At 46.8% G+C, this 12,921-nt stretch overlaps 1 protein-coding gene across 3 annotated transcripts in view; it reads left to right on the top strand.

Moving 5' to 3' along the window:
• Positions 1-2,752: 2,752 nt before the first annotated feature.
• ATG16L1 (autophagy related 16 like 1) overlaps positions 2,753-12,921 on the top strand; it is a 37,020-nt gene continuing 26,851 nt past the window's right edge. For 2 of the 3 annotated variants that reach the window (XM_025889334.2, XM_025889324.2), the window contains exons 1-5: positions 2,754-3,038; positions 6,515-6,608; positions 10,798-10,903; positions 11,620-11,693; positions 12,568-12,819. In XM_025889334.2, the coding sequence (XP_025745119.1) occupies positions 2,924-3,038; positions 6,515-6,608; positions 10,798-10,903; positions 11,620-11,693; positions 12,568-12,819 (641 nt within the window). In that variant the 5' untranslated portion in view covers positions 2,754-2,923. Of the gene's footprint in view, positions 3,039-6,514; positions 6,609-10,797; positions 10,904-11,619; positions 11,694-12,567; positions 12,820-12,921 lie in introns of all 3 variants that reach the window. The other variant, XM_073877028.1, reaches the window with a different exon arrangement.

The raw sequence follows: 12,921 nt of genomic DNA, 5'->3' as shown, positions 1-12,921 counted from the left end.
TATTAGTTATCTTCCACAGAGCTCAGCACCCAGATGAATAAATGGTTTTATAAGTACATGTTCTTTTTTTAAAAAATATTTTATTTATTTGGCAGAGAGAGACACAGTGAGAGAGGGAACACAAGCAGGGGGAGTGGGAGAGGGAGAGGGAGAAACAGGCTTCCCGCAGAGCCGGGAGCCTGATGTGGGGCTCTATCCCAGGACCCTGGGATCATGACCCGAGCCGAAGGCAGACACTTAATAACTGAGCCACCCAGGCGCCCCAGTTGACGTGTTCATTTTTATAACTTTTTCTTGCACATGTAGTACAAGTGTAATGGGTAGTAATTAGAAAACATATAAGATACAGAAAAAACATAATAAAATATAAACATGAGTCAGCTATCCTCAAATTAAAACAAAAACAAAAACACATCAGCAATGCCACTGCCCAGAGTTAATACTATCAGTGTTTTCATATATTCCATTCATTGATTAAACAGCATTTACTGGGGCACTTGGGTGGCTCAGTCGGTTGAGCGTCGAACTCGGTTTCGGCTCAGGTCATGATCTCAGGGTCCTGGGATCAAGCCCCGTGTCGGGCTCTGCGCTCAGTGCAGAGTCTGCCTCAGATTCTCTCTCCCTCTCCCTCTCATTCAGTCTCTCAAATAAATAAATAAATAAATAAATAAATAAATAAATAAAATCTTAAAAAAAGTAAACAGCATTTCCTGAGCACCTAATATATAACAAGCTTCATGCTCTCACTGGCTATGATGTTGAGCAAAAAGAGACACAGCTCCTGCCTCACAGAGTTTACCATCTGGTGTGGGGAGACACACCTTCATCAAGTAATGATACAAGTATGCGAAGCCGCAACTGTGATTATTGCTATAAAGGAGAGGTACGTGTGTAGGAGGGAGACCTGACCTAGTTGTGAAGGTCTTTTATTGAAGATTGTGAGGCAGTGGTTACTGAGTTGAGAATTAATGCATAGGAATTCACTCGAAGTCAGAAGGGAAGAGTGTGCACAACAGAAGCACAATAAATCCAAACGTCCTCCTGTGGGAGGGCGTATGGTGGGTGGAAGGGAGTAAAAGGGTCCGAGGTGGCTGCAGATAAAGATACTAGATAAAGCTGGTGGCTTAGGGAGAGGGCACACTTAGCAGAGCTTAGTACCCTTAGTTTAGAAATTATATTCTCTATTCATTTGACAAATTTTGCCTATGAGGATCCAAGGATGCACTTCTTTTACATAAATTAGATTTACACCATACACTGTTTTTATTAGGAACATTTTTTTGAACAATAAGTATACTGTAATTTAATCTACCTCTTGTTGTTGAAAATACAGTTTCCAATTTTCCGCTATTATGAACAATGCTGTGACAGACGTTTTTGTATATGGACATTTGTCCAAATGTTTAACACAAATTTCTGCAAGTGGAATCGCTGATTCTGCAAATTTGTTAGTATGTTTTAGTCATAATCTTGTCTAGAAAATCAGCACATTCAACTGTCAAGATTTGATGCTATGTGACACTATGGTCTTTTGAGGTGGATACCACTGTTATACTTGGGGGCGTTTTTGGTGACATTCGGAAAACTGCTCTCTCATTTTCTTCAGTGTGTGAGAAAGTTCCTCCTATTTCTGATTCTTCCTAGTCTTCCCCTCAAATTCGGATCACTCAGTACTGACTGCCAATGAAGTGTCTCTAACTACAGCTCTAGAAGCCTGGCTGACCTACTCACTGGCTCCACAGGAGAGGAAAGGCTTTTTTATCTGTCTCTGAAGGAGCTTCCACTGGACTCGAGCCACACTGGAAGAGAAGCCAGGCTCTGATACTCCCTTCATCTCCTCTGGCCTCCTGCTTCGCCCAGTTCCATCTTCATGCGTAAATTCACTAACTTCTTAAAGGTAAATGGAGCTCAGAGGATTCTATTACAGACCATTTCCATTCTACTGAGTTGACAAATGCCATCTTCTCAAGAGTCTGTCTTCCATGGACCACCTTCAATATCTACTGGCAAACTGTCCTTTCCCTCTTTCAAAGTCCTGCTCATGTCCCCACCCTTAGATTACCTCCTAAGAACCCATTTACTGTTAGGTAATAATTTCTAGGCTTCTAATTATTAACATAGCCAATCTATTCACATTTTTCTTTAACTGTTCTCTGCATTCCATCTCTTCATTGTAAAAAACCTGTTCCCAAGGGCAATGGGACCCTCTTGCCAAAGTATAAAGCAGCCAGACATTTGGATAGGAGCACACCGGGGGTCTAGGTGAAGTGAGGCTTGGCAATGCACCAGGCATAGCGCTCACTGCATTACATAGGTCATTCCTTCTAATGCTCATGGCAACCCTAAGAGGGTATCATTAGGGTCCCCGTTTTACAGATTAGGAAATTGAGGCTCTGCAAGATTGCCACTCACCTAGGGTCATTCAGTTACTGTGTGGGGAGTGGCCCCCACTTCTGCTTGTAAAGTGAGGCGATAAAGAAAAGAAAGGCAGGCCAAAAAATATATAAATCGGGGGAAGGCAGCGAGGAAACGTAAATTGACAGGCGGCTCCTTCCCCGTCGTCCCCTTCTCGCGGACAGCCAGGGCTCCAGCGCAGCCCGCACGCCCCCCAGCGGCCGCCTCTCTACCCCCTGCGCTTCCGGCCTCGGGAGGGCGTCATTAGCCAGCGCCTTGCGCCGCCACCAGCCACGCGCGTGCGTGCGGCGTATGACGTCGGGTGAGGAGGCGGGTTTTCCGGTCCTGACCAAAACCCTTTCCGGCAGGAGCCGGAAGACCGTCCCGGACGGCATTGGGGGCGGCCTGTGCGTGGAAGTGAGGTCTGGGCCGCCGGCCTTCCGGCGTCCGCTGGTCGCCCATGCTGCGGCCCGCGGCCGCCAGCCCCCACTCGGATTGGCGGCGGTAAGGCGCCGGGGCAGCGCGCGAAATGTCGTCGGGCCTCCGTGCCGCCGACTTCCCCCGCTGGAAGCGCCACATTTCGGAGGAGCTGAGGCGGCGGGACCGGCTGCAGAGGCAGGCATTCGAAGAGATCATCCTGCAGTGTGAGCGGCGGGCGGGCCCGGGGAGCGGGCGGGCGGGCGGGCCCCGCTGCAGCACGCGGGGCGCCAGCAGGAGCCGGAGGCCGACCCTTGGCGTCGCCCGCGCGCCTTGCGGCGGCCCCACAAACCCTGCCTTTTTTTTTTTTTTTTTTTGGATCTTACTCTCTTTGACTTTAGAGGGCTTTCCCTACTGAATGGTGTGTTCTTCGTGGGCAGGCACCGTTCGTGCTTGTTACCCCAGCATCAGTGCTTGTGTGCTTGAATGAGCTCCAGAAACGTCCAGTTCTGGGCCTCGCGTTGTTGAAACGGTCACAGACCTTAAGCATTAACTCGCGTAATTAACATTGTTCTCTGAGTGTAATGAAATGTTCAGCTTTTGATTCCTCAGACGTCTCGTTTTTACTCCCATCTTGGTGTTCTTTAACTGGTACACATTTTGAGTCCCCCTGGTCGGTGGGGACATCGTTACTGGAAACTTCAATATGAAAGAGGTTTTCTCCTCTCCCTGTCTGCAGTTTGAATACAAAAATGTTCGTACCCTTAGATGAGGCCTCATGAGCATTTCCTTGCTCCCTCCCCAATTTTACGTAACTAACGAACGACACATTTGGGGAGAGAAATGGGCTTTCTTCGGTCCCATGGTACCATCTACCCCTTGAAGTGAGCCTGACAAAAGTCTGGAGTTCATGTTGATGATGAGATTCAAAGTAATAGTCGCCTGTTAATGAATTCTGATTGTGCTAAATCAGTGGTTCCCAAACTGATGTGCACGTTAGTACCACCTGGATCTTTTAAAAAAATTAAAAAGCCGGACCAATTAAATTGCAGTAAATAAGGGTGGGACACGGGTATGAGTGTGTTTGATGCTCTTCAAGTATTTCTTTTTTTTTTTTTAAGATTTTGTTCATTTATTTGACAGCATAAGTAGGCAGAGAGGCAGGCAGAGGCAGAGGGAGAGGGAGAAGCAGGCTCCCCGCTGAACAGGGAGCCCGATGCGGGGCTTGATCCCGGGACCCTGGGACCGTGACCTGAGCCGAAGGCAGCCGCTCAACGGACTGAGCCACCCAGGCGCCCCTCTCCAAGTATTTCTAATGTGCAGAGTGGTTTGAGTGCTTTGGTAAATATACGGCATGTGTTAGTTCTCTTTATCTTCTCGAAAATTCTATGAAGTGGGTCATTGCCCTTCTTACACATGAGGAAACTGATGCTGAGAGAGATTAAGAAACTTCTTTGGGTAGGCAAAGCAGATTCACGTTGGAGCCTGGATTTGAACACAGACTTGATGGCTCCTAACTTTTGCTTTTTTTTCTCACTGGGGTTCCGAAGAAATGACCCTTCCTTGCTTTCACTGAACCCACCCTCTTAAAAAGATGGAAGAAAAGCGAGATGATGTACCGCTCTTGTGCTTATTCCTTGTACTATAAGAGATCCTCACAGCCAGAAGCACAGAAAGCCCCTCCCACTCAAACGTGATTCCCACATGGGTTATATAAATTCAGGTGGTCAGGTGTTTATTGGATGCTTTGTCTTAAAAGCTAAAATACACTTAACAGTCACATTGGGCTGGAAGTCTGACTCCACACCTTACTGATCTTTTCACTTACCTTTCTGAGTCTGGTTTGCTGCATCTATAAAAGGGGCGAAGCTTGCCCTGCCTGCTTCGTAAAAACTGTGTATAAGTGCTTTGAAAGCCGTTTACGAAATAGTCTATAAACAGAAGTTGCTGTAATTGCATTGACAGAGATTGAATGGTTTTTCTGCATTGAAAATAGTCATTTTGATGGGAGGGGGGAGGATGTAGGAGAAAGGTCAGAAGATGATCATCCTGGAGAGGGAACACATCATGAAACAGCTGTGGTAAATAGCACATGCCAGAGGGGCTGGGAGCCCAGACTGATACGAGAGGCGGTTAGGGGGCTGGAAAGCAAGACAACCTTTGCCTGTTAGAGTTTTTCTCTTTAGGTCAGTGATTGACATTTGGGGGGTCACTTCCATTTTGCCTGTGGAACACCTTCACTTCTGTCCTCTTGCCTTCCCAGGCCAGTCAGGTTCAAGTTCAGCCCCTGCCTCTGAACCTAAAGAGAAAGGTGAAAAGAGACTGTGAGGACAGGTGGCAGCTTTCCCTTCAGCTGGATCCTTCTCTTTAGTGAGAGGGACTTTTAAGGAGGGTACCTCCTGTCCTTTGAAAGACCTAATATCACAGGGCGCCCAGCTCTGGTGTGACATTTTGAAGATCTTAATTAGAACCCTTTGATGTGAGTGAACACCCAGGGTTGGAACCATACTTCCCTGTTCTGCTGAACTGCTTGGTTAAATTAATCTAAATCAAGAATATTTCTGTTTCGGCCCAGGAGTTCCATTTCCATATATAAAAGAGAATTGAGACTCAAGACTCTTTAAGAAGAAAGATAAGCCCTTCCAACAGCAATATTCACTAGCATAAACCCTATCAAAATTTTGTTCTAGAGCAGTTCTGATCTCAGACTTTTAGGATGTGTGACAGTCCCCATCAAATGTAGCTATTCAACAAGTTTCCCATGATCAGTCTCTTATTTCGCTTAGTGCCCCCTCCCACCTTGCCTGTCCCTGTGTGACTGTCATTCCTAACTACTTGTACTTTGAACTCCACCATGTTTCCTGTCACATTTGTTACTTTCAGAAAGAAAATTCATTTTCTTCCTTAGGTTCTCCACTCTTTTGTGTTCTTTGACAATTAGCATCTAACAGCCAGTCACCTGAGCAAGGAACTTCAGAATAATCTTTGACTTTTTACTAGTAAATGTCTGTTTATGTCACTGCCTGCTTTTAAAATCGTTTATTTTACCATTGCCACTAAGAAAAGATCTGAATTTTCCATTCTGCTCTTTCATGTGTTGGTTCCAACTTTCATTCCTATCCACTTGCAAGATAACTGCTAGCCCTCCCGCCTGGACTCTGTCATCCTCACCTGTAAAACCGTCCAAGGATATGAGGAAAGAAAGATCACTCTCCTAGTTCTTTTTATACCTGACCCTCTGCTATACTTGAGCTCCTTGTTCATATTTGTGTCTCTGGTGCCCTGATCTAAAAATTACATTTTCCAAATGTAATAATAAGCTCTTTCACATTGCTTAGAGGTGCATAACATTTCATTTTTCCAGGGTGTTTTTTTGTTTGTTTTGTTTTGTTTTTTGACTCCTGAGATAAACATAGGTAAGTGGGGGACATTCTTGTAGGGATGTTTCCACAGGTTCCTTTGGCCGGCCCATTTGTGCTTAGGCCAAGAAACTTCAAAGGAGTGTATGTTTCTGGGTTTTGGACAGTTGCTACAATTGCTGTCAAAGTGCAGCACCTGGTACTTTGACACCTAATGAAAGTGAAACCTACCCAGCTGTCCCCTGTTGGTTTTTTTGGTCCAGATATTTATAGGATATTAAGTAGTAATAAGGTATATATTAGTTATAATAAATAATTTTTCTTCTTCTTTTCCTTTTTAATAGATAACAAGTTGCTAGAAAAGTCAGATCTTCATTCAGTGCTGGCCCATAAGCTGCAAGCTGAAAAGCATGACATCCCCAACAGGCATGAGATAAGGTATTTTGAAACTATCCTGTGTTGCTTGTGTCTCTTCAGTTGAAACGGTTCTCAGTTCAGCTGTCACTTCTCTAATTGAGAGGTACTGTGTCTGTGCTCCAGTTTTTGTCAGTTCCTTTCAGATAAGAACTTGTGAAGCGGGCACCTGGGTGGCTCAGTCGGTTAAGCAACTGCTTCGGCTCAGGTCATGATCCTGGAATCCCGGGATCGAGTCCCGCATCGGGCTCCCTGCTCAGCAGGGAACCTGCTTCTCCCTCTGACCCTCTTCCCTCTCATGTGCTCTCTCTCTCTTTCATTCTCTCTCAAATAAATAAATAAAAATCTTTAAAAAAAAAAAAAAAAAAGAACTTGTGAAGCCAAGTAACTAAAATCCTCTCTGAGGGTACGTACCCACCCAGAAGGCTTATCAGTAGGTGCTGTAACCCTGAGAAGTCACTCAGGGCGGGTAACTGGGCCAATTCCTCCTTCAGCCTGCTGGGTTTGCTTTTTCTAAATAATCACACCAGTAAGCATTCTTGAGCAGATTTATAGATCTTGTTAATACAGGATTGGCTGGCGCATAAAGTGCTTTTTATACAACACAGGTCTATTTGATCCTTTTTAAGTTCATTGGTTTTCATCATATTTTAATAGAGTGTGAAATTAAGCTAGCAGGTTGCAGCAAGCTTTCCTTTTTTTTTTTTTTTTAAAGAAAGATTAGGAAAAACCTGCATTTTAATAGAAAGGACAACTATTGTTTGATTAAATACGAACATATGTGTTCATGGTGGGGAGTTTGATGTGTTTACATGGGTCATTCATGTAAACTATTTTTTTTTCTTTTTTAAAGTTTTTTTCTTAGAGAGTACACATGAGCAGGGGGAGGGTCAGAGGGAGAGGGAGAAGCAAACTCCCCGCTGAGCAGGGAGCCCAACGCGGGTCTCGATCCCAGGACCCCGGGATCATGACCTGAGCTGAAGGCAGACACCTAACCGGCTGAGCCACCCAGGTACCCCGTAAGCTGTATTTCTTTTTGAGGATCATGGTCCAAAAAAATCCAAAAGTCAGACTTCATCACAAACAGTTTAAATAGAATCATTCTATAGTCTTACTGTCTCTTTCCAGATGTTTATCATGTTTGCATATTAAATTTGAGAGTCCATATGGGAACAGTACCCATTATTGCTCTAGAATTTATGTACTTTTTTGCATATCAGCTAACATTTAGCAACTGTAAGAATAAGTTGGTAGTAATTTAAGAGTTTTTTAAAGCCCAGAAATGCGAGGTATAGCCGAATTTATTTATACCTGTAGCTGAATCTGCTCTATAACTGCCTGCCATCCATGTTTCCTCATCTGGTCTCATGGCCGGCCAGAGGGGGAAAGAGAAACAGATGGTCCAGCCCAGGTTCTGTCCTTGCTTAGTAATAAATTCAAGCGATTGTTCTTGGCCTGTGGCCCTGAGAGAGCTCCTATAGTATTTAAAATATTAATTGCAGTGTTCTGGTCAATATTAGGTATAGAAAATGCCATTTTACCTTTTTCATCTAAATTCAATCAACTGAAAACTTGAAATAGTTTGTTTCTGCCTAGTTAGACTCTTGGTGACTATATTTCTCTATCCTTTCTTGGTCTGTCAAGCTCATTTGCTTGGAAGGTTGCTATAAATAAATATACAACAATTCTTTTGACTGAATATCACTGGAATGGTAATTTAATTGCAGGTCCTTCCTTTCCTGAGAACTCGAGCTCCTAATCAGGCCTCTCCTCCTGAGCGCCTTGTTTTTATTAATGGTTTTCTTTATTTTCCACAAGTTATCTATGATTCCTCTTTCCCCTCAGTGTCCTGGCCCTCCTCGTTGGTAGTCACTCAGACATGTTCATTCTTCATTCACACGCTCTTGTGGGTCTGTCCCTTAGTCCAGTGCGGGGAGACCAGCTCAAGGGGGTGTTTGATGGCGCCACAAGGGTATTTACAGAAGATGGGCCTGGTGGTTTCCTCCCTTCTGTCTCTCCTTAAGTTCTGTCCGTATTATCGTAGTTATTCTTAAAACACTACAACCCATGCTTAAAAAGCTTTATCTGGATCAATTATCTGAGTCCCTTTTGAAGTGTCTTAATCCCTTTGCTTTCTGCATAGATTATAGCACAGAAGTAGTTAATTCCAGGCATTTTCTATGTGTGCTTCCTAGATGGCAGCATCTGGCGAATTGTTAGAAATGCAGAATCTTGGGCCCCACACCAGACCTACTGTTTCAGAAAGTCGGGGGGGGGGGCGGTGGGTAGAGCCCATAATCTGTAATTGGGTGATCCTGAGAATCACTGCCTTAGACCATGGCTGCTCCGGAGTCCATCTGCAGCACCAGGCGTGCAGTGAGTGCCCTGCTCTTTGGAGAAGGGACTAGTTTTACATTTGCATATTTCACAGGGCTTTGCATTAACATAAGAGGATTTGATAAAAATAATTTCTAGTCCTCCTGCCTAATTTAGAATGGCTTCTTGTACAGTGTGTTCCACTTTCTAATCTCTTGGCTTCTACTTCGTGGGCAAAGATGGGGAAGTATTAGGTTGCCTCAAAGGATGAGGTATTAGGATGGGCTTAGAATATGTCTTAAAAATACCTTTAGACATCAAGGGTGACGTCAGGAGGGGGTGTCACACTACTCCCTCCCCTCTTGTTTATGATAGGGCTCTTCTCCCCCTCCCTTCGGGTGCTCGTGTCCTGCTTTTCCAGCATCTCCATCTTGTGCTTTCCCTGGGTGGTGGCTCAAATGTCTGTCATCTGATGGTTCTCCTCTGTAGCTGCAGCCAAAACCCCAGTCCTGAACTGAAAACGCACAGTTCGGTCACCTGCTGTTTCTGACGTGGGATGCAAAACAACATCGACTCTTGAGGGCGTCTGAGCTGAGTTCTGTGGCTTCAGATATGTCTGTTTGCTGACAACTTCTACTTGTCCGCCTCTGGCTTGGACCTCTGTACTTGACGTGCAGACTCCGGTACCCAGTTTCCACTCCACACACCCCCATGGGTGTCCACACTGCACTCTTCAGGCCTCCTCCCAGGCCCTAGTCTTTCCCATCTCAGTAGGTGGCACCTGCATCTTTCTCAGTTGCTCAGGCCCGGAACATTGAGGTCCTCATCGTGTCCTGCTTTTCTGTTAGACTCCACAGCTAACTCAGAAGGCAAATGCTGTGGGCTGTCTCTTCAGAACGGATCTAGGATCGGACCACACCTCCCCGCTTCTACTGCTACCACCTTGATCTGAGCTGGCCTTCGGAACAGCTCACTAACGGGCCTCCGTGTTTCTGCCCCTGCCCCCCGGCAGCCTGCTCTCCACTCAGCACCATGGCAGTCCTTTTACAACTTGTTATTCCTCTGCTCACAGCACTGCGGCGTCTTCCAGTCACGGTCCCTAGAGGAGCCTGGGAGGCTCTGCATGGTCTCCCCGCCTCCTCCCTGCCTGTCTTTTCCACCCTCCCGGACGCGGGGCTCTGCTTGTACTTTCTCCGAGGACACCAGCTGTGCTGCCTTCTCCAGGCCTTTCTGACCCTCGGCGTTCCCTCTGCGCGTGAGGGCCCAGCCTCCAGGAGCCGCGTGGCTTGCTCCTCACTTTCTTCCGGTCTGCGGTGATGTTCTCTCAGAGAAGCCTTCTCTGAGTGCCCTGCACAGAACAGGAGCCCTGTTGCTCCGTCCCCTTCTTTACCCTGCTTAGTTTCTCTTCACGGCACATCTGACCACTGGACCCCACGTGTTTACTTATTTGTTGTCTGTCTTCTCTTAACCATTTATCGGTCGCCTGAAAGCAAAGCTTTGTGTTCACTGCCTTCTCCCCGGGTCCAAGGTCACTGCCTGGCATGTAGTTGGCACTCAAACATTTGTCGAGTGACTGGACCTTGTTGTCTCCTCCATGTTTACCGAAACCTCATCTGGAATCCATGCCTTGTTCCTGACACGACCTGTGGTTTGGGTTGTGGTTGGTTTATTTGACCGTGTGTCTCACGTTTCCTACTTTCTACATCAGGTTTGTAGTGGCTTAGAACCACATTGGCCCGGAGAAAGTGAACGGCTTTTTTGGCTGTGTTGTCACGTACAGGTTCGAAATTCTGAGGTTACTGTTTCACTGCCGGACTGAAGAGGTTTGGGGTCTGATTTTTTTTTTCTTTCCTCTCTTTTTTGCACGTTCTGTCATCTGCCTGGTTTGGGGACCTAGTCCCGGACACGATGGTGCCTGGAATGATAGTCAGCTACAAGAGATGGCCCAGCTGAGGATTAAACACCAAGAAGAACTGACCGAACTACACAAGAAGCGTGGGGAGGTACCGATAGCCACTCCCCGTCTCTGCTCTGTGCGGGCCCCGCGGTGGGGAGGACAAGCGGGCGGGCGGGCGTTGCACTAGAATTTGCAGCCGTCCTGGCTGCATGTGGCATCGTACTCTCTCTGGGAATGCAGCATCGGGACAGCTGAGGGCTTTCCCTCTATCAGCAAGAGGGCAAGCCACTGGGGTAACTGCCGGTCACCACACTCCCAGGTGGCATGAAAGGTACAAGTGGAGAAACTTCCAAAGGAAAGAAGCCTGCTGCCTGTTCCAGGGCAGATCTCACTAATACCTTCCTAAAGTGTTTGAGAGCGAACCCTTCAATTTCTGAGAAATTCATTATGGAAAAAGTCCTGGGCTTTGTTAATCGTGGGTGGCTGTTTGATGGCAAATTATGAGAAAATGCAAGTTCTCATCAATGCAGCTGAATTGATCATTTTATCAGCCAAAGAGCGTGATAGGTGGCTGCAGTGGGAGGGGGACAGACGGGTCCTCAGCGGGAACCTGGCAGTGACCTGTGCTATTTCCCATTGTTCCCATGAGCATCCCCATCGACCCTCCTGCTCCTCACTGCCACCCAGCTTGTTTCTTCTTGGTGCCTTGGCCCAACCCAGCAGGGCACCTTTTCTTTCCTAAAAATAAAAGAGCCCACTGTTGTTTAGTTTCCTACTGAGGTCCTGAGATCTCTCACTGATGCAAGTGTTCTTCCCCCGCAGTTAGCTCAATTGGTGATTGACCTGAATAACCAAATGCAGCAGAAGGACAGGGAGATGCAGATGAATGAAGCAAAGTGAGTAGAGATGACACCCTCCCGGGGCTGGCCACGGGGTTGCACTCTGTTTACTGTACTCTTGTGGGCGGGGCCGGTGGTGATTGCTGGCAAACGGTCACCCCAGGGGACTCAGGAAGAACGTCATTTCTGTGCATGCATAACCTAGGATTTTTTTCTACCCGCTCTAAGGATGGCAGAGGCAAGGACAGTGCCCTCAATCTTCCAGGTTTCCAGTATGCCCCTGGGGGGTACCTTTGGCCCTTGTGAGTGTCCCTGAAGCATTCGTGGCTCTCCCTCTGGCCACTGCATAGGAGAGCTGGCATCTTCTGTGGTGGAGATGGGGCCAGGGTATGTGAGCCTGTGGCCCTTGGAAACAGGGATGAGTTTGTCGGCAGGGTAATTCTTGATCAGGGAGAAACCTGGGATTCCAAATCCTAGGACCTTTGAGCTGGAGGGGAGCCTAGGTTTCATCTATGCCTTTTTCCCTTGCTCTGCAGACAGGGGTCTCTGAAGGCTTAGAAAGGCGTCTTTGCTCATTGTGTGATAGAACCGATGGAATGTGCAGAATTTCTAGCCTCCTTTTAAGCCCCTGTTAGTACTCTATTCAGGCATCAAAAGTTCCCTCTTCAGATCCTGCTTTTCTAGTCATACCCTGGATGAATTTCACCCTAGGTAATTCCTCTCCTGATGGGCTTGTCCTGTAAACCACTGGGGCTAGGCTTGGCTAAATGAGATGTTTGTAAATGTGAAGAGTCCTCCGTGCACCCGCTGTGGTGGCTAAGGTTATTATAGGGGGCCCATGCTCACAGAGCTCCAGCACCTGGCCAGGCACTCTGGCTCCTCATTCGGCTCTGGAGTGGCCCCATACCTCTTCTCCACGTCCCGCTTTCAGAATTGCAGAATGCTTGCAGACTATCTCTGACCTGGAGACGGAGTGCCAAGAACTACGCAGTAAGCTTCAGGACCTCGAAAGAGCCAACCAGACTCTGAAGGACGAATATGATGCCCTGCAGATCACGTTTACTGCCTTGGAGGAGAAACTGAGGAAAACTACTGAAGAGAACCAGGAGCTGGTCACCAGGTGGATGGCCGAGAAAGCCCAGGAAGCCAATCGCCTAAATGCAGAGAATGAAAAAGATTCAAGGTGAGACATCAGTTCCACAGGTAGTGGTTTCCATTTTTAATAAAGTAGAGCCTGGTTCTCTGAAAAGACAAAAATGAACCTGGCAGCTCTGATGAGGGAGAA

The sequence above is a fragment of the Callorhinus ursinus genome, unplaced genomic scaffold (genome assembly GCF_003265705.2).
Source record: "Callorhinus ursinus isolate GAN/ISIS: 27379988/994484 unplaced genomic scaffold, GSC_fseal_2.0 scaffold2, whole genome shotgun sequence".
Taxonomy (NCBI): Eukaryota; Metazoa; Chordata; class Mammalia; order Carnivora; family Otariidae; genus Callorhinus; species Callorhinus ursinus.
This window is presented reverse-complemented; position numbering and strand designations above follow the sequence as displayed.